The sequence below is a fragment of the Pogona vitticeps genome, chromosome 6 (genome assembly GCF_051106095.1).
Source record: "Pogona vitticeps strain Pit_001003342236 chromosome 6, PviZW2.1, whole genome shotgun sequence".
In the NCBI taxonomy this organism is placed as follows: Eukaryota; Metazoa; Chordata; class Lepidosauria; order Squamata; family Agamidae; genus Pogona; species Pogona vitticeps.
This window is the reverse complement of record NC_135788.1, coordinates 54,043,168-54,064,621: the sequence shown is the minus strand read 5'-3', so window position 1 is coordinate 54,064,621 and position 21,454 is coordinate 54,043,168. Positions and strand designations below refer to the sequence as shown.

The window sequence follows — 21,454 nt, the reverse complement described above, 5'->3', positions numbered from 1 at the left end:
CAAGCCTCAAAAGAGTCCCAGAAGCTGGCGATTTCACCCGCGCTGGCCCCGTGAGGGGTGGAGGGAGTCCCGCAAGGGTCCTGGAAGGCTCACTCGGACCCTTGGGAGGCTCCCCCCTGTAATGATATGTGTTTTTGAAGTAATTTGTGTGTTTATTAGAATGGTTTATGTAGTTATAAGATTGTCTTAATGGCATCCATTTTGAATCAAATGTCTGTGTCTGTAACAGGGATTTCACATGCTGTTTTCAACTGCATAGCTCTCAGCCTTATCTCGTTGCTAGGATGACTAGAGAGCTGAGGTATTTGTAGTCATAACAAGTCCTTGCACCTGCAAGATTCTCATGGGAAACTTAGGCGGGACAAGACACTTTTTGCTTGTTCCTAATTGGTCATCCTGTGGAGGAAGAAGGAGGGGGGTGAGTTGTAAAATGGAGTTTGACTGAGAAAGAAGAGAAGAGCCTTTTTCCCAAGATGGATTATAACTCCTGAAATGAAGCCTTTTTCCTAACATGGATTACAATTGGATTCTACCTTTCCTGATGGACTATGGACTATGGAATCCCTGGATACGTAAGAATGCCTTTTCTTTAAGAGAAGGATGGCTAAGCCTATACTTTATTATTATTATTATTATTTATTTAATTTATACCCCGCCTATCTGGTCGGTGAGGACCACTCTAGGCGGCTAACAACAAAAACAATACAATAAAAATACAAATAAACGATTTCAAATGATAAAAGCACTACATTACATTACACAGGAAACAAAACAAAAACAGAAGAAGAGGAAAGAGGGGATCAGGAGGTATGTGATGGAAAGGCCTGAACATCCATGTCTTTAACTGTTTTTTAAAGATACCCAGCGAGGGAGACCCGCGAATCTCAGGAGGTAAATTGTTCCAGAGGCGAGGAGCCACCGCCGAGAAGGCCCGATTTCTTATCTTTTCCTTCCGGACCTCCCTCGGCGTTAGGCTCCTCAGCCTCACCTCCTGGTTCGCACGAGTGACGCGGGTAGATCTTGGTGGGAAGTAGGCGTTCCGCCAAGTATCGAGGCCATAAACCGTTTAGGGCTTTGTACGTAATCATCAACACTTTGAAGTCGATGCGGAATCGGATGGGCAGCCAGTGCAAAGCGGCCAGAGTGGGTGAGATATGTTGGTATTTTTTCACACCACTGAGTAATCTGGCCGCCGCATTCTGCACCACCTGTAGTTTCCGCAGCAGCCTCAAAGGTAGCCCCACGTAGAGTGCATTACAGTGGTCTAATCTCGAGATTACGAGCGCATGCACCAAGGTGGTGAGCACCCCCACATCAAGGTAGGACCGCAGCTGGGCTATCCGCCTTAGATGAAAAAAGGCAGTACGGACCACCGACGCCACCTGGGATTCCATAGTGAGCTCTGGGTCCAGATGGATACCCAAGCTGCGAACCACATCCTTGGCGGGCAGAGGCACCCCCCCAAAAGAGAGGGAGTTTCCCAAATCCTCAGCTGTGGGGGCACCCACCCTCAGTACCTCCATCTTCTCTGGGTTGCTTAGTATGCATTTCTTGTTTTATTTTTCTTAGCTGGAGTTTGAGGGGTGATCTAACTGTCTTGGTTGGAAATGTTACTAACTGATTTACTTTGCAATAAACTGAATTCTGTTTAGAACTATATTTCTTAATAAAAACAGTAATGAACATGAATGCATGCATTGGTCTCTTGAACAGAATAGCCTAATTAATTGGCCAAGTATTTTGCTACCACAGAGCCCAGATTTCACCTGAGTACTAACTCATGGGATGTTTGTGTTTATTGCCTTTCTTAACAAAGGGGATGGACTTGAGGAAAGAGATTTAGTGCAGGGCCTGGCTGAGTTTTGGGCTCATCTTAGCCACATAGGGACTGGCTAATCTCTGGAATCTCTCTATCCTCGGCTCATCTGATCTCCTTGGAGACGGGTGTACCTTACACCCCCAACGGGGCCAGTGAGGGTGAAATTGCTACCTTTGCTCCATAAGACGCACAGACTCCCCCCACTTTTTTTTGGGGGGAAGTGCATCTTATGGAGCAAAAATACGGTACCTAACTTCTGGAATTGCAAAGGGGCATATCTTATATATTAAAAAAGAGAATTAAATTAAAATAAGGGAGCACTAATCAGGGCAAAGGCATAATTTGGTGTTATTTTTTTAATATAAATTGAAGCTAAATATAAGTTTGAGGTAAAGAAATGGTACACAATGAACATGCAGTAGATATGATATTGTTATAGATAGAATAGAAAATGTGGAGATAGAAATGGCTAAATAACTATACAAAGAAAATCTGTATAAGATGCTCTAGATAATATATCATGTGTTAAGAACTTACTCAATTATCATTAGCATAAATTACAGTTTGTCGGTTAAATTACCTCAAATTATAAAGATTTGGAACTGGAATGAATTTTATTAAGTATGATATTAGAGGATTTTGAAAACACTGTATACTATGAGAGTAATGTTATGATAATAGCCAATACTGTATACTAAAATACATACATGGATGGTTTGAATGATTGGAAGATGTGCGGAATTTGGGGGGACAACTGGGAAGACACCAAGTTGCAAAAAACAAATAATTGTAAGCAACCCATGTAACACAATGTTTGATAAGCATTAACCAAATGTAGATAGATTGAAAAACCAATAAAATGTATTTTAAAAAGATAAAGAAAGACAAAGGTGTCCTTTGTTGAAACTCAACAAAGCCTGGCTCCCAGCACTGAAAAATACAGCCTGCAAAATGTCAACAAACTCTACCCAGCCACAAGGACTGCACACAAAAGACCACCAATCACAGTAACAGATCATCTCTCCCTCTTATCACAACAATACACCCACAGCAAAAAACACGCTGATCACCATAATCACCCAATCTCCTGAAAAGGATAAAAGCTGATACCACAGCTATAAATAAAACGTTAGGAATAAAAACCCTCAGAACATGGCCAAACAGCCCAAAAAACCTACAACAACCATTGGATCCCGGCCGTGAAAGCCTTCAAGAACACAAATTAAAATTTTTTTGTTTGCGTAAAATATTTTTACCCTGCCTTTCTCATTGAAAAGGACTCGAGGTGGCTTACAACAATGAAAAACTATATTTAAAGTTGAAAACAATGAGTGTACAATGGTGATTAGCATCATTAAACGGCAATATTTAAAGCTAAGAACAATGGGCATAAAAAGCCCTTTGAATTGTGCCCGTAAACTGATTGGTAGCCAGTGGAGCTGCTGAAACAGAGGGTGGGTATTTGATCTCTGTTACCAGCCCCAGTCAGCAATCTGGCTGCTGCATTTTGGATCTGCTGAAGTTTCCTGACACTTTCTCTCAGCAGACCAACATAGAGCATGCTACAGCAATCCAGCAGGGAAGTACAGTGGGGTCTCAACTTACGAACTTAATCCGTATTGGAAGGCAGTTCTCAGGTCGAAAAGTTCTTAAGTCGAATCTGCATTTCCCATAGGAATGCATTGAAAACCATTTAATCCGTATCTGCTCTTTTATTTATTTATTTATTTATTTATTTATTTATTTATTTATTTATTTATTTATTTATTTATTTATTTATTCAATTTATATGCCGCCCACACTACCCAGAGGTCTCTGGGCGGCTTACTTTTCGTCCATAGAAACTAATGGGAAGCTGCTATTCCGCCTTCTGCCACTAGAGGGGGATATTTTTTCTTTTTTCCTTTTAACCTAAGATGACTTAGCTTTAAAAAAGGGGGGAAAAAGAGTTCGTAACTCGAATCTAAGTTCGTAAGTCGAGTCCATATATTCCTATGAGAGCGGTTCGTAAGTCGAAACGTTCGTATGTCGAGCCGTTCGTAAGTCGAGACCCCACTGTAATAAGGGTGTGTGTCACAGTGGCCAGATCAGATCTCTAAAAAAACGGACATAGCTGGTGCACTGTTTTAATTATGCAAATACATACCTGGCCACCACTGAGACCTGGGCATCCAGAATGAATCCAGGATCATCCCTAAGCTGCACACCATTTTTTTTTCAATGAAAGTCTAACCCATCCAGTACAGGCTGTATCTCTATTCCTTGATCTGCCTTTCAACTGATCAGAAGCACTTCTGTCTTGTCTATGTGAGAAATGCTCACACCCTTGTTACTTACTGCAGTAACCAGACAACCATGAATACAAGCAACTCTCCTTTATTAAAAAGCACTTATGCAAATATAGGAAGCATGATATTTATCCCCTTCTCCTGGCTGCATGGTCCCTCCCTTGTTTCCCCCCCATTGATCTGGGTAATCCAAAATGTACAGCCTATCTGGTGTGCCTAATCTAATCACAGGAAGTCCCACCTTTGTTTATATCTCCCACTCCTCTCTTTACCTGGACCCCAGAGTCTTATTTATTTCTATCCTTATTTGGTATATGATCCCTTTTCCTAACCTCCCTGCGGTCATTCTAACTTCAGTTCCTTCATTATTATCTAGGCTTACTCACTCAATCATCTTGTCAGTACAATAGGGTACCTCCCTTATTTGTACTTTTGTCTTATAATTTCTCATGACTTCTCTAAATTCCTTGTGTTGGCTAAATAACAAAGAGCATGTACTGATTTTTTTTACCATGACCATTTACTCAATCATCCTTGCAAAAGCAGCACTGATTCCTCTATTTCTCTCATATGGATTAAGTTTCAATTTATTCACCCTAATCCCAGTCCATTACCGATACCAAACACTGATATAGAGCCAAAACGGTTTCCTCTGATTTAGGTGCCAAGGAGAAGTAGAGTTGGGTGTCATCCGCATACTGGTGACACCAAACCCCAAAACTCTGGATAATCTCCCAGTGGTTTCATGTAGGTGTTAAATAACATAGGAGACAAAACAGAAGCCTGAGGGACCCCACATGTCAGCGGCCATGGTATCAAGCATGAATCCCCCAATCCCACCTTCTGAGTTCTCTCTTCCAAGATGGACTGACTGGAGCCATCATAAAACAGTGCCCCTAAGTCTTATTCTAGAGAGACAGATCAGGAGGATGACAGTATCGAAAGCCGCTGAGAGGTCCAGCAAAACCAACAGGGACACAGATCCCCTATCTAGTTCCTGGCATAGGAAAGCAACCAAAGATGTCTCTGTTCCATAGCCAGGTCAGAAGCCAGATTGAAATTGATCTAGATAATCTGTCTCATCCAGAAACCTCTGGAGCTGAGAAGCCACAACCTGCTCTAGCACCTTCCCCAAGAATGGGATATTAGATACCAGTTCATAATTATTCCTTATTGTGAGGTACAAAGAGGGCTTTTTTTAAACAATGGTCTTACTATTGTCTCCTTTAAGCATGATGGGATCCTACTATGTCACACGGAGGAATTCACCACTCCTCCTACTCAATCGGCCAGTTCCTTTCTGGAAACTTTTAAGAGCCAGGAAGGGCAAGGATCCAGAAGGCATTGGGTAGTCCTCATTTCCCCAAGAATTTTCTGGAGGACAACTTTTCTATTTATGGTCTGTCAATACCTTATACTTCTTTCTTTCCCCATCACAAGACAAACCTGGTTTTAAATATAATTATGATTCAAGCCCTCAGATCATTTGCTACCATTATGTTTCATCAATAACATCTGGGAACGAGAAGTGGACATGTCTGACAAAGTGGACCTTGAAAGCTCACGTTAAAATACAGTGGTGCCTCGCATAGCGACGAGAATCGGTGCAGCAAAAATCGCTGCAAAGCGATTTTGCCGCTATGTGATTTTAAAAAGCCCATAGGAATGCATTGAAACCCCTTCAATGCGTTCCTATGGGCTTCAGACTCACCTTTAAATGAAAATCCTCCATATGGCGGCCGTTTTCGCTGCCTGGTAAGCGAGGAATCTGTCCCAGAAAACAGCGGACGGCCATTTTTTTACCCGGTGGCCATTGTGGAACCGCCGATCAGCTGTTAAAAAATCATCGCTTTGCAATGATCGGTAAGTGAAACAGGGTACCGATCATTGCAAAGCGATTTTTCCCTATTTAAAATCTTCGTCGCTATGCGATTTCATTGTTAAATGGGGCGCGTGTTAAGTGAGGCACCACTGTATAGTATTTAAGGTGCCACAATGTTTTTGTCTTCTTTATTTTTGTTTTGTTTTTTCCTCATATGCTAACACAAAGACAGCTACCTCTTCTAAAACTACTATCTGGAAATTACTATTTTTTCCACAATGATGTTGTGCTAATTGAAGGAAATGATTCTTTATTCCAAAATACAGGAAAACATTTACACAGATTCACTTCAATGTACTTCTCTTGGCTATTTCAGAAGGAAGAATTGGTGTTGTTCCTTCAACAAATTATGTATGTCCTTATGACAGTAAAGAAGGGATGGACAGCTGTGGTCCTCCATATGTTTCTTGACTATAATCTCCATAGTGCCTCAGCACTGATTATATCACCTAGGGGTTATGGAAGTGGCAAAGTAAGTACACTGGGCCACAGTTGACTATTCCTGTGGGCAAGAGGAAGAAACAGTGCTATATGTGCTATTATTCAGCAGTTTTTGGAGAGATAGAAGAAACTGATTTATCTCTTACGTAATTTCTCCCTTTCCAAGATGTTATTTACAGCAATCCCTGTCATGAATACAGTATCTTACTAGAATCAGTTGCAAATTTCACATCCTATGATATACACATGCATAAGCACCTCCTTCTGCAAAATTGTCAAAGGCTACTGTTTTCATTTCTTACCTCCCTAAATAATACATTAGAATTTATTTATTTATTTATTTATTTATTTATTTATTTATTTATTTATTTATTTATTTATTTATTTATTTATTTATTTATTCGATTTATATCCCACCCATCTGGTATATTCTACCACTCTGGGTGGCTTACAGAATATCAAAAACAATTAAAAAAGCATAAAAACATTAGCATACAGCAATAACAAATAGTGCAGGAATAAATAAATAATAAATAGCAAAGCAAAGAAATCAGTAGTTGACAGGAAGGAAGGCCTGGATGTACATCCATGTTTTCAGTTGGCATTTGAAAGTACCGAGCGTTAAAAAACCACGTCTCAGTGGGTTTTCACAGGTTTTTGTTATTTTCACCCTTAGTACATGGATTTTTTTTTTTAAAAAAAATCAAACATCTCTGTACTATTAGAAAAGTGATATTGACTCTGATATTAATAACATTCATTGTGGAATATTGTTTTTAAAGGCAAGGGACTATTTTGCTAGATGCGTAATTAAGAAGCATTTAAAGAAAGTTTATCTTAAATGTTTTCCATATTAGCCCAATTGTAGACTTTTTAAAGTTCTGTTGTAAAAAGAGATATATCAGACCTTTACTTGCACTTTACTAACTGTCAAGTATAGCTATTATTTCCAAAACATGCTTAGTAACACAACTGATCTCAGGCATTCCCTTTGTTTAGTAGACAAATAAATGCTTTTCTCAATATTTGTGGAAACAATGCTGTGGATTCCCTTCCTTATGCTAATGAACACTGTGTTGGTATAAATTGAGTATTCTAGGAAAGGTTTCTGATAACACTTCTTACCATGGGGAAAAGGCCTAATGAGTGGTAACGGCGTGATGTGGCATTTGGCATTGTCTTGTTTCTAAGGTTCTTCAATTCTTCTTGTGCCTCATGTAGCATTTCCATACACTCTGCATATTTGTCTTCCAGCTCTCGTAACTAAAATGCATAAAGAATTTAACTTAATTCCATGTACTAGGAGCTAGATAAGGAGACATTTTTAAGGCAAAACAAACGTTGCAGATTAATGAATGAAATCCACATGTATAATCAATTCAGTACTTATACATCTATTTCAATGACAGTACTAATAAATTACCACTAAAGAGACCAGATTTGCAAGGCACTTCCTCAGCTGAATAATTGATGCAAATTGCATGTCGTTGTCGTTTAGTCGTTTAGTCGTGTCCGACTCTTCGTGACCCCATGGACCAGAGCACGCCAGGCCCTCCTATCTTCTACTGCCTCCCGGAGTTGTGTCAAATTCATGTTGGTTGCTTCGCAGACACTGTCCAGCCATCTCATCCTCGGTCGTTCCCTTCTCCTCTTGCCATCACACTTTCCCAACATCAGGGTCTTTTCCAGGGAGTCTTTTCTTCTCATTAGATGGCCAAAGTACTGGAGCCTCAGCTTCAGGATCTGTCCTTCCAGTGAGCACTCAGGGTTGATTTCCTTTAGAATTGATAGGTTTGTTCTCCTTGCAGTCCAGGGGATTCTCAAGAGTCTCCTCCAGCACCACAATTCAAAGGCATCAATTCTTCGGCAATCTGCTTTCTTTATGGTACAGCTCTCACTTCCATACATCACGACAGGAAAAACCATAGCTTTGACTATTCGGACTTTCGTTGGCAAGGTGATGTCTCTGCTTTTTAAGATGCTGTCAAGATTTGTCATCGCTTTCCTCCCAAGAAGCAGGCGCCTTTTAATTTCGTGGCTGCTGTCTCCATCTGCAGTGATCATGGAGCCCAGGAAAATAAAATCTGTCACTGCCTCCATATCTTCCCCTTCTATTTCCCAGGAGGTGATGGGACCAGTGGCCATGATCTTAGTTTTTTTGATGTTGAGTTTCAGACCGTTTTTTGCACTCTCCTCTTTCACCCTCATTACAAGGTTCTTTAATTCCTCCTCACTTTCTGCCATCAGAGTGGTGTCATCTGCATATCGGAGGTTGTTGATGTTTCTTCCGGCAATCTTAATTCCGGCTTGGGATTCCTCCAGTCCAGCCTTCCGCATGATGTATTCTGCATATAACTTGAATAAGCTGGGGGACAATATACAGCCTTGTCGTACTCCTTTCCCAATTTTGAACCAATCAGTTGTTCCATAGCCAGTTCTAACTGTTGCTTCCTGTCCCACATATAGGTTTCTCAGTAGACAGATAAGGTGGTCAGGCACTCCCATTTCTTTAAGAACTTGCCATAGTTTGTTGTGGTCCACACAGTCAAAGGCTTTTGCATAGTCAATGAAGCAGAAGTAGATATTTTTCTGGAACTCTCTGGCTTTCTCCATAATCCAGCGCAAGTTAGCAATTTGGTCTCGAGTGCCTCTACCTCTTCGGAATCCAGCTTGTACTTCTGGGAGTTCTCGGTCCACGTACTGCTGAAGCCTACCTTGCAGGATTTTGAGCATAACCTTGCTAGCGTGTGAAATGAGTGCAATTGTGCGGTAGTTGGAGCATTCTTTGGCACTGCCTTTCTTTGGGATTGGGATGTAGACTGATCTTTTCTAATCCTCTGGCCACTGTTGAGTTTTCCAAACTTGCTGGCATATTGAATGTAGCACCTTAACAGCATCATCTTTCAAGATTTTAAATAGTTCAACTGGAATGCCATCACCTCCACTGGCCTTGTTGTTAGCCAGGCTTTCTAAGGCCCACTTGACTTCACTCTCCAGGATGTCTGGCTCAAGGTCAGCAGCTGCATTGTCTGGGTTGTCCGGGATATCCACATCTTTCTGATATAATTCCTCTGTGTATTCTTGCCACCTCTTCTTGATGTCTTCTGCTTCTGTTAGGTCCCTCCCATTTTTGTCCTTTATCATGTCCATCTTTGCGCGAAATGTTCCTCTAATATCTCCAACTAATTACATGTAGTTGTCCTTATCTTGCAAAATTTATTTGCCTCTCCTACCAGGAGGGCAAAGGAAAGAAGTGACAGCTCTTCTGTGCTCCTTAAAGTTTCTGCTTTATCATGGAGGCTATTCAGCTATTTTTCGGCTTTTGGAGTTTCAGTAAGCCTATCATTATAATTATTTCTTTAGTAATAAGGACTATAATTCTGCTTTTTAATGGAGTAACAAAGACCAGAAAATTTGCATTTATAGCAGGGATCCACAACCCCTGGTCTGCGGCCCGGTACCAGTCTGCGGCCTGAGCTTGACCGGGCCACGGAGACAGATCTCCCACCCACCCCACATGCACTCCCCCTCTGCATAGCCCCTTTGCACACGTGCAAGCACCTGTGTGAGTGCCCCGCCCCTTCGTGCATGTGTGTGAGTGTGCACGTGCGTGCACGAGTGCCTCTTGGTCCTTCATGCATAAGCGTGAGCGGGGAAGCCCAGCCCTCCCCAATGGGGAGTTAAAAAGGTTGGGGACCACTAATTTATAGAATGTAGTAAAAAACAATGGCGAATTGCTTAAGACTTGTTTTGGAGATTTTCTAGAGCAGCTTGTGCATGCAATGAAACACCAATAGTTAGCACAGAACCCTAAGTAGCACTGAACTGTCAGACAAATTAATAGACTGACATTAAATAGAGTTAGGTGTGTTTAAGGTCATTTAGAGTATTTAATGTGTTTATAGCTTTATATTCAAGTTTATTTAAAACAGCTACACTCACTTCTGCTGTGAGCTGTCTTTGGGCATCTTTAGCTGCTCCCAGATGTTGGACAAGTTCTTCATTTTCCACTGTACACTTTTAAAAAAAGATAAAAATGAAAAACATCACAAAAAGCCAACAATTCCATGATGTACCTTCCTTTACAGATATTCAACATATATTGAAATTAACAGGGCTTGTCAAAAGGGAAATAAGACCATGTTATGTTGTAGCTATTCCTCCCCACATCCCACCCCATATTACTTGAATCTTACAGCTTTTGCCTTTTTCTGCAAATCCACTATCTGAGAGAGGAGATGGGTGATTTCTTCCTGTTGTCGGGCTGCATCTTCAGTTTTCTTAGCTAACTCTTCAGAGAGACTGGCAATCTGGACATTTGCATCTCCTTAAATAGTAAATCAATCAAACAATATGTATATTAAAAGTGCAAAGAGAAAGAATGAGGTAATATAAAATACCTTTGGAGTACCAATTATTGGCTAAACCATCAGCAACGAGGTAATTTTTTTAAAAAAAGAAGATCAGTGCAACCAGTAGCATTCAGAATGTATTCCTCTTGCTTCATATTTCATGGAATAAGCCAGGGCCCCAAAATATTAGCAAATTAAAATTTGCTGTAAACTCAGCTGTGTAAGAAGAGTGCACAAAAATTACTAGCCTGAAAAATATTCTCTAATCTGTTGAAGGGCTAGCAGAGCAGTGGTAAAAAGATCACCCTATCCTGCAGTGGCCTAAGACACTGGTTCTTAACCTTGGGTTACTCAGGAGTTTTGGACTGCAACTCCCAGAAGCCTTCACCACCAACTGTACTGGCTGGGGTTTCTGGGAGTTGCAGTTCAAAAACATCCGAGTAACAAAGGTTAAGAACCACTGGCCTAAGATATTCTCATGCTAGTCATGAAGGAGAGAATTCCCTCTTCTGTCAGCCCACTTGGTTGGGCAGAGGCAGGCCTGGATACAGAAGAAGAGCAGAGCATTAAAACAAACATAGCAGAATGCTATTATCAACTTATGCATTTGTAAGGGAAATCAGGTCTTGGAGGCAAATTGCTGCTCATTAATGAGATCCTGTTTGCATTCATGGGCATGTGTCAAATTATGCAATTAGGCATGCACCCAGGAATGCAGCCATCAAGACTTATGCAAGCATATATTTGCAACAGAATTCCGGCCAGTGATTAGGATTCAGAATAAAGTCTTTTTTTAAAAATGAGACTATATGGAACTAAAGTTTCAGCAGATTAAAACTGTAGTAACTTCTATTGCTTCAAACCAGTCCTGTGAAAATTAAAACGCAGAAATTAGAAGATGACAAAAACATATTTGGTTGTCATGTTCACTTTCTTAATATCTGCTTGGAAGAACTGAGAAATGAGAATTGTTAACCCATGAGTAAGTCTGTTGACAGTTCTCAATTCAAGTTCTGACATACCAGAGAGTGATATATACAGTGGTGCCCCGCATAGCGACGTTAATCCGTTCCGGATTAATCATCGCTATGCAAAAACATAGCTAAACGGATCAAAAAACCCCATAGGAACGCATTAAACGAAGCCCCAAACTCACCGTTCAGCGAAGTTCCTCCATAGCGCCGCCATTTTCGTGCCCTCAGTAAACGAGGGCAGGGTGCGAAAATGGTTGTGCTGGCCATTTTGGGCGTCCGGCGGCCATTTTGGAACCGCCGATCAGCTGTTTAAAAAACATCGCAATGCAAAGATTGGTAAGCGAAACGCTTACCGATCATCGCAATGCGATGTTTTGCCATTGAAAACATCGCAATGCGATCGCATTAGCGATCTGAAAAAACAGATCGCTATGCGGATTTGTCGTTAAACGGTGCGCTCGTTAAGCGAGGCACCACTGTACTAGCATGGTAGCACCTTATTGGCACAACATACAAAACAAAACATCTACATTAAAATGGAGTAACCATTCTGTCACAAAGCAAAAAAACCCCACAAACAAACAAACAAACAAAAACTAAATCCTGGAATCAACTGCTGATCAACTGATCAGTCTGTGTTCATAACAGAGTGTCACTCTTAATATTAACCCTTTTTTATGATTATGATAATGAATGTTTATGGCAAAAAGTCACTAATCAAGCTGTTTTGGACAGCAGTTAGAATAGAAATGGTGAGGGGGTAATGAGGAGAAAATATTTACAGCACCTAGAAACTTCCACTCAGAGAAACAGACTTACACAATTTACTTAACTCAAAAGATATGGGAAATACAGATCTCTTTGTACAGACTTAGTGTCCAGTTTTTATACACATGAATAGAATTTCTCCATCACACAACTCTTCTGTAGGTCAGTTCTTGCTAAAGTGCAATCTGTCAATCTGTTTACTGCAGTGTGAGAAATGCTTTGCTAAAATATAAAATGGCTTAAATTCTGCTGTTCTGTTATGCAAATGACATAACATTCAGCCACTTCTAGCTGCCAATTAATGGCTGAAGTCCAGTAGTAAGTTGCAACTAGAGCAGGCCCACTGAATCAGTGGGGCCTTGGTGAGTCCACATCTATGCAGGTTCCACTGATTCACTGCGCCTACTCTACTTGCAATTTACTACTAGATTGTAGTGTTAATTGTTGCCAGGATTCATGGGGGTGTATGGACTTTTTGGCTTGGCATGCACTTGAGAATCCCTGCAAGGACTCATTATTAATTGTTGTAAGAAGGCCATTTGCCTTTAGTGTGTGCAACAAAGCAACAGGATTTTCACCAGTATATTTTAAGTATAAAATTATGATGTAGTATAAAATGTATACTAATACTCTGATATAACCAACAGGACTATTGGGTATGGTTGATTCTTACAGTTAGTCATTGTTTCAACTTGTTGTTCTAATTAGCACATTAGGTAAAGGTAAAGGTAAAGGTTCCCCTTGACAATTTTTGTCCAGTCGTGTCCGACTCTAGGGGGCGGTGCTCATCCCCGTTTCCAAGCCATAGAGCCAGCGTTTTGTCCGAAGACAATCTTCCGTGGTCACATGGCCAGTGCGACTTAGACACGGAACGCTGTTACCTTCCCACCAAGGTGGTCCCTATTCATCTACTTGCATTTGCATGCTTTCAAACCGCTAGGTTGGCGGGAGCTGGGACAAGCGACAGGAGCTCACTCCGTCGCGTGGATTCGATCTTACGACTGCTTGGTCTTCTGACCCTGCAGCACAGGCTTCTGCGGTTTAGCCCACAGCGCCACCATGTCCCTGAACTAGCACATTACTTGCTTTAAAAACAAAGAAAAGAAACATACTGAGCTCCTTCACACAATCATTAACAAGTTGTTGCTCCTTCTCTTCATAAGTAATGGTTTCAGTCTTCAGCTGGCAGGCCTGTTTGAAGTAATAAGAAGTCCCAAATTAACACCATTTAGCATTCTGTGCAACATTCCCTCAAAGCTGTGTGCGCGCACTGTTGACACCCATTTAGTTCTGGTTTCGAGTGAAACCCCACGTGCACATGGGACAAGGCAGTGGAGCAGAAAATTTGAGAGAACGTTGATCCTGTGGTATAGAACATTACCTAAAAGGGAAAGTCTTTCCATAGCAGAAACAACAGCTCCGGGTTAATGTCAAACGATTCATCTATTTTTCCTCTAAATATAAAGAATATTGACATTTGCTGGTTGCAATCAGCAAATGTTATTGCTAAAATTAGGGAAATGCCAGATTAATTGGCATTTAAATTTCGCCTGAGCATCTGTATTCTGTAATTTTGATCCATATAGCATAAAACAGTGACATCTGCACCAACCAATAAGTAAATAAATGAATAGAGCAAATAAATGGGACACAGCACTGCCATTTGTTGTTGCTGTTTAGTCGTGTCCGACTCTTCGTGACCCCATGGACCAGAGCACGCCAGGCCCTCCTGTCTTCCACTGCCTCCCGGAGTTGGGTCAAAATTCATGTTGGTAGCTTTGATGACAAAGGTAAAAAGAGCTTGAAGGTGTGTTTTTCTTGTAACTTCCAATGCCATAGCTGTCTTCTCAGAACTCAAAGTGTTGAACATGGAGCTATGTATATTGAATACGTATTGGAGAAAGACTTAATTAATAAACCAAGACCACCAAACTTCTATTTATTATTCTACAGTCTAATCAATTAGCATCACTTTCAAAAAATGTTCCCACTCATATTGGATTTTATGTTACTACAAACAGTTTAGAAATACTATGTTAATATATTGGTTGGACAGTGTCATCGAAGTGACCCACATGAATTTAACCCAACTCCGGGAGGCAGTGGAAGACAGGAGGGCCTGGCGTGCTCTGGTCCATGGGGTCACGAAGAGTCGGACACGACTAAACAACTAAACAACAACATGTTAATATATAATTCTACAAAAGGATCACACCACAGTCATCCTTGGCCTCAAAGTAGACAGATAAATCATTTTTAAATGTCCCTAATATACAGTAATAAAACAGCAATGATACAATGAGCCTGGATGAATTTCAAATGGTGGTTAAATTTCAGAATATTCTCTTGCAATGATAAGGAGAAAGGCAGAGTAAAAATATTTTAAACAAACAAAATTCAATCAACCTTTATTTTGCGGTCTCTGGACACATTAAAATACATACATGTAATATTTAAAATAAATGGAAGCAATTAAAATATGTCAAGATAACTAAAACAGTAAAAATTGATAAAATAGATTACCCATATATTTCTTTTAAATGACGGGGTTAGGTAGAGGTCATTTTTAAAAAAATTAAATGAAGGGTTTAGGTAGAGGTCCTCCTTCATGGATTGCTGCCTTGTCGTGGTGAAGGGGCTTGAGTAATTCAGAGAAGCTATGGGCTATGCCGTGCAGGGACACCTCGAAGTGAAAGGAAAGGCCCATGCTGCAAAGAAAAATACTGCATAGGAACCTGCAATGTAAGATCTATGAACCTTGGTAAGTCGGGTATGGTCAAACAGGAGATGGCAAGAATAAATGTTGACATCCTGGGCATCAGTGAACTAAAATGGACAGGAATGGGCAGATTCAATTCAGACGATTATCATATCTACTATGGTGGGCAAGAATCCCATAGAAGACATAGAGTAGCCCTCATAGTCAAGAAAAGAGTGGGAAAAGTTGTAATGGAATATAATCTCAAAAATGATACAATGATTTCAATACGAATCCAAGGCACACCTTTCAACATCGCAGTAATCCAAGTTTATGCACCAACCACCAATGCTCAAGAGGCTGAAACTGATCAATTCTATGAAGACTTACAACACCTTCTAGAACTGACATCAAAGAAAGATGTTCTTGTCATTATAGGGGACTGGAATGCTAAAGTAGGGAGTCAAGAGATAAAAGGAACAACAGGCAAGTTTGGCCTTGGAGTTCAAAATGAAGCAGGGCAAAGGCTAATCGAGTTTGGTCAAGAGAACAAGCTGGTCATCACAAACACTCTTTTCCAACAACACAAGAGGCAACCCTACACATGGACATCACCAGAGGGGCAAACATCTACTTCTGCTTCATTGACTATGCAAAAGCCTTTGACTGTGTGACTCTGACAGCAAACTATGGCAAGTCCTTAAAGAAATGGGAGTGCCTGACCACCTTATCTATCTCCTGGCAAATCTATATGTGGTATAGGAAGCAAGAGTTAGAATTGAGTATGGAACAACTGATTGGTTCAAAATTGGGAAAGGAGTACGACAAGACTTATTTAACTTATATGCAGAATACATCATACGAAAGGCTGGACTGGATGAATCCCAAACCGGAATTAAGATTGCCGGAAGGAATATCAATAACCTCCGATATGCAGATGATACCACTCTGATGGCAGAAAGTGAGGAGGAATTAAAGAACCTCGTAATGAGGGTGAAAGAGGAGAGCACAAAAAATGGTCTGAAGCTGAACATCAAAAAAACTAAGATCATGGCCACTGGTCCCATCACCTCCTGGCAAATAGAAGGGGAAGATATGGAGGCAGTGACAGATTTTACTTTCTTGGGCTCCCTTATCACTGCAGATGGTGACAACAGCCACGAAATTAAAAGACGTCTGCTTCTTGGGAGGAATGCGATGACAAACTTAGACAGCATCTTAAAATGCAGAGACATCACCTTGCCGATAAAGGTCTGCGTAGTCAAAGCTATGGTTTTTCCAGTAATGTTGTATGGAAGAGAGAGCTGGGCCATAAAGAAGGCTGACTGCCAAAGAATTGATGCTTTTGAAGTGTGGTGCTGGAGAAGACTCTTGAGAGTCCCCTGGACTGCAAAGAGAAGAAACCTATCCACTTTGAAAGAAATCAACTCTGAGTGCTCACTGGAAGGACAGATGCTGAAGCTAAGGCTCCAATACTTTGGCCATCTCATGAGAAGAGAAGACTCCTTGGAAAAGACCCTGATGTTAGGAAAGTGTGAAGGCAAGAGGAGAAGGGGACGACAGAGGACGAGTTGGTTGGACAGTGTCACTGAAGCTACCAACACGAATTTGACTCAACTCCAGGAAGCAGTGGAAGACAGGAGGGCATGGCGTACTCTGGTCCATGCAGTCACGAAGAGTCGGACACGACTTAACGACTAAACAACAACAACAGGTAGAGGTCAGTATCGTTTTTCGTATTCTTTGGGCAGAGAGAAGGAATTTGGCCACTGATTCAGTGGTTATCTTGTTTGTGTCGCTTAATAAATATTTTGTATACGAAATCAGAGTCCTTCCTGGGAAGAAATTCATTATGGGCTTGAGGAATTTGATAAGCTTATTTCTGTAAAAATTACACTCAAAAAGGATGTGCATCAAAGTTTCAATTTCTCTATCCTTACAATGACAGAATCTTTTCTTGTAAGGGGTTACCAGAATATTGCCGATCTAAAATTGCGGACTGGAGACAGTTAAATCAGGCTCTTGAAAAGACGTGCCTGTATTTTGGTTAAATTAAATTCTCTAGCACTTTGGGAGAAATTATAGTTTAGGCCAAGGTGCAAGATGGAGCATGTTTTGTGAGCCATTGAAATAGAATACTGAATGTCAATGTCCCTAATCCCTTTTTAAGGATAGAGTTGGCTGCCGTGGATTCCTGGGCATAAGGAAAGTCCAAAGAGAGCGCTAATAGATGCAGTTTGGCTGTTATGGACATATTCCTGTAGAAGGTTAAGATATCCCATGGAGGGATCAGCATGTATTACCTTGTTCCAATATCTAAAATCAAAGAGCCAAGTACTGCATTCCAGTGATGTTAGACCAGTCTCTAATTGTAAGGCAGCTGCAGGGATGCATCTTGGCATTCCCAGAATGGATCTTAGGAAAAATTGAAAGTACACTCTCTATACTTGTGTGAAATCCTAGGATCCAAGTTTGTATACCATATAACAGTTGGGGCAGAATCTTGAGCTTTAAAAACTTGGATAAGCAGCTGGTATAAAATGTTCCCCCTTATTAAAGAAAAAATGCAATGTTCTGGGCTGCTTGGATTATGGACTGTCTATGGGCAGCCCAGGAAAGTTTATGGTGGCATATAATACCTACATACTTTAGCTATTTTACTTGCTCAGTGCAAGAAGCATTAATTGTCCAAGTTCTTGGTGTTACAGAGTGAGCGAAAACCATAATTTTAACAACATTTATAACCAATTGGTTGTTCTTACAGTAGGTTATAAATGTATGGATCAGCTGTTTAAGGCCTATTTTTGATAGGGACAGAAGAACCACATCATCTGCATAAAGCAGTAGGGGGCATTTGGTCTCTGCCAATCTAGGAGGATGGAAGCCTGTTCCAAGACACCACCCAATCATTTAAATACAGGTTAAATAACGTGGGGGCTAATATACAGCCCTGTCAAACCCCTTTATTAGCCTGAATAGGTTTTGTCAAGTTTCCTTCTGTATCACATCTAACACGGAGTGTGGTGCCCTGATAAAGACATTTAATAAGATATAGAAGTCTCTTATCTATAGAGGTTTTGTATAATTTTGACTATAGAATATCTCTTGGGACAGAATCAAAGGCTGATTTTAAGTCTATGAATGCAGTATAGAGTCCATTACCATAAGAGGACATACATTTCTCTGCAAGATGGCTTAAAATCATACAGTGATCAATTGCTGATCTACCCTTTCTAAATCCTGCCTGTTCCTTCCCCAAGATATTTTCCTCCTCTATCCAAGTAAATAGTTTTTGATTTAAATAACTGGAGTACAATTTACCCAGCACAGAGAGTAGATTGATTGGTCTGTAGTTGGTTGGGTCTCCTCTTTCTCCTTTCTTAAAGATAGGTATTATTATGGCTTCGGACCACTTATGTAATTTTCGACCTATGGACTTCTCTGGCCACAAAATTTCCCATCGACTTGCGGCCGTAGAATCGACCTACGGACCAGAAGGGGGAGGCGGGGAAAGCGCCAAATTCAAAATCATGCCTCCGGATGCCTTCTAGGGCTTCGCCACTGCCATGGGAGGCATCTCGGAGGAACCTGCCGCCAATGCTTTGGAGGCACGATCGGTGGCGGCAGGAACCTCCGAGATGCCTCCCATGGCGGCGGAGAAGCCCTAGAAGGCATCTGGAGGTCCCACTCTGGAGCTTCCTGAGGAGTAGACCGGGCCTACCGGGGAAAGTCCTCCCCTGGTAGGCCTGGTCTACCAGGCTTTCCCGGCAGTAGACCAGGCCTACTGGGGGAAGCCCTCCCCCGGTAGGCCTGGTCCACCCTGGGAAAGCCTGTGTCGGTGGGGGTGAGGGACCTCTGAGGGGCCTCTACAGCGGTGGGGAAGCCCTCGGAGGCCTCGGGCAGCGGTGAGGGTGGCAGCGAGGGACCTCTGAGTCCAGCAGCATCGGGGAAGTCCTTGAGCAGCAGCGATGGCGGCGGCGGGGGACCCCTTGAAGACTTCGGACAGGTAAGGTCTATTCATTTTCATTTTTTGATCCGTGTGTGGGGGGTTTCTTGCGCCAGTTAAGGATTACAGGGTTTTCAATGCATTCCTATGGGAAATGGACCCTCGACCTATGGACTTTTCGACCTGCGGCCACCATTCCTATACGGATTAATTCTGTAGGTCGAGGGTCCATTGTAGTTGGAGTGAAATCTATTGAGTGCTCTTTATTGTCCCTGAATAGAGTAGAGAAGTGCTGTTCCCAGATGTTCGCTGAGATGTTACAGCTGAGCTGGTTCGAAGACGAGCTCAGGGCATCAGTGACAAGAGCCCAGAAGAGTTTAGATTTTTTTATTTAAAGTGCATTCTATTAATGCATTCCATCCCTTTTGAATTGCTTGTCTCTTTCTATGTGCTATTAATTGTTTATATTTCTTTTTTATATCATAATATTCTGTGGGTAATACGTCTAGGTTTTCCTTTCTATAGTTGTTATATACCTCTCTCAGTTGTTTTTTTAACTACATAACATTCCCTGCCAAACCATTTGGGGTCCCTTATGAGGCTTGTGGAATCAGTTGTTTGGAGGTTAGGGCCATATTCATCACATTGATTAGGACTGAGTAGTTATTTATGGCAGTAGTGGCATTTGTAACTCCTATGACTGAATTTTTTAGGGACTCCCCCTCAGTGGAGCTAAATAAGCCTTCTAGCTTATTGTGGGTTTCCTCAGTCCAGTGTATTCTCTTTTGTTTGAAGCTTAGAAATTTATCTTGGAGATGAGGTTTTGCACTCAGATGGACGGACTGTGAAAGTAGGAGGGTGGTATTAAGGGGCAGATGGTCACTATCCAGCCTTGGGCCTACATAAAATTCCAGTATCTCTCTAGATAAAGAATGGGAGATAGCACAAAATCCACAGCACTGCTTCCATATCCCGATAGATAAGTAAATTCAGGGCGTTTGTCCTGGCAGGGGTTCCCGTTTAATATTATAAGACCAAGGCAAGGCACCATTTGGATCATACAGATGCCACCATAATTCCCCTTAGTATCTCTGGACATTCTATCATAGCTAGGAGCAAAGATCTCATTTTCAACTGCCCCCCATAAACTAGAAGAAAAGAGTGTGCTGTTATTTGAGCCTAATCTTGTATTAAAGTCTCTCATTATGAGTAGCTGGGCTCTCGGGACTGCTTTCTCCATGTGGAAAGTCATCTGCCTGTTGGATGAGAGCTTCTTGTTCATGAACAGCCTCTCCACACCGGCAAGAATACTAGAAAATTGGGATTCTTGCTTGCATGGAGAATCTACTGTACATACAAACAGGGACCTCTATTTTGCAGACATCTCAGTTTCCAGAGAGAAAAGCTAATGACACAGAGGAGCAGAGCTAGATGTTCCTTTCTTCACATGCTGTATAATGCAAGGCAAATAAAGCCTGAACAGACCTATTAACCTTTGGCTCTCCCCAACAACAATCTCAGGAGGTGCAGGAGTCAATAATTCTTGCCTATTAATTTTTGGGCCCTAGTTCAATGCAAGAGAGGCAGCAAGTGATGAGAACAGCTCCCCCTCCCCTTCTGAAACTATCATTAACTGACTCCTGAGGAACAGTTTGAGTATGCTAATTGATGACAGCACTGATGGTGAGGAGTCAGCATGGCTCCTTTGCTTTGCTGTGTTCTTTTAATCAGCAGCTGGAAATGACTCCAAACAGGACTGCATATCACACTATACACTGGGACAGGATAGTAGAGAACAGAGCTCAAAAGTACAGTGGACCCTCGACTTACAGACGGCTCCCCTTACAGACTTTTTGAGTTACAGACTTCTCTGGCCACAAAATTTAGATTCGACTTGCAGCCGGAGAATCGACCTACAGACTGGGGCGGGGGGAATGGAACAAAAACGGTCAATTACGGATTAATCAGTTTTCAATGCATTGTAGGTCAATGGAGCCTCAACCTACAGACTTTTCGACCTGCAGCCACCATTCCAATATGGATTAATTCTGTAAGTAGAGGGTCCACTGTAGACTGATGTTGCTCATTTGATGCTTGTTCTGCCTGAACTGTACTCACATTGCAGGAAGAGAGAATGCTCTCCCATAAAGAGGAAGTTAAAATCAAAATACTGTGAAGAAACCAGCAGAAAAGGGGTTAACCACCCTCTCAATTTCTCCTGCCTGGCAAGCACCCACACCAGGTAGCACAAGTGTAATGTGACTCAGTGGTAAGTGGATCTTCTCT

The 21,454-nt window shown here is 41.5% G+C and overlaps 1 protein-coding gene across 3 annotated transcripts in view; it reads right to left on the bottom strand.

Annotated features, from left to right (window-relative positions):
• The window catches only part of TRAK1 (trafficking kinesin protein 1), a 313,032-nt gene that overhangs the window by 39,553 nt on the left and 252,025 nt on the right, over window positions 1–21,454 (bottom strand). For all 3 annotated transcript variants that reach the window (XM_078377383.1, XM_020813575.3, XM_078377382.1), the window contains 4 exons: window positions 13,637–13,715; window positions 10,627–10,757; window positions 10,373–10,447; window positions 7,556–7,693 (listed from right to left, as the gene is read on the bottom strand). In XM_078377383.1, the coding sequence (XP_078233509.1) occupies window positions 7,556–7,693; window positions 10,373–10,447; window positions 10,627–10,757; window positions 13,637–13,715 (423 nt within the window). The remainder of the gene's footprint in view (window positions 1–7,555; window positions 7,694–10,372; window positions 10,448–10,626; window positions 10,758–13,636; window positions 13,716–21,454) is intronic.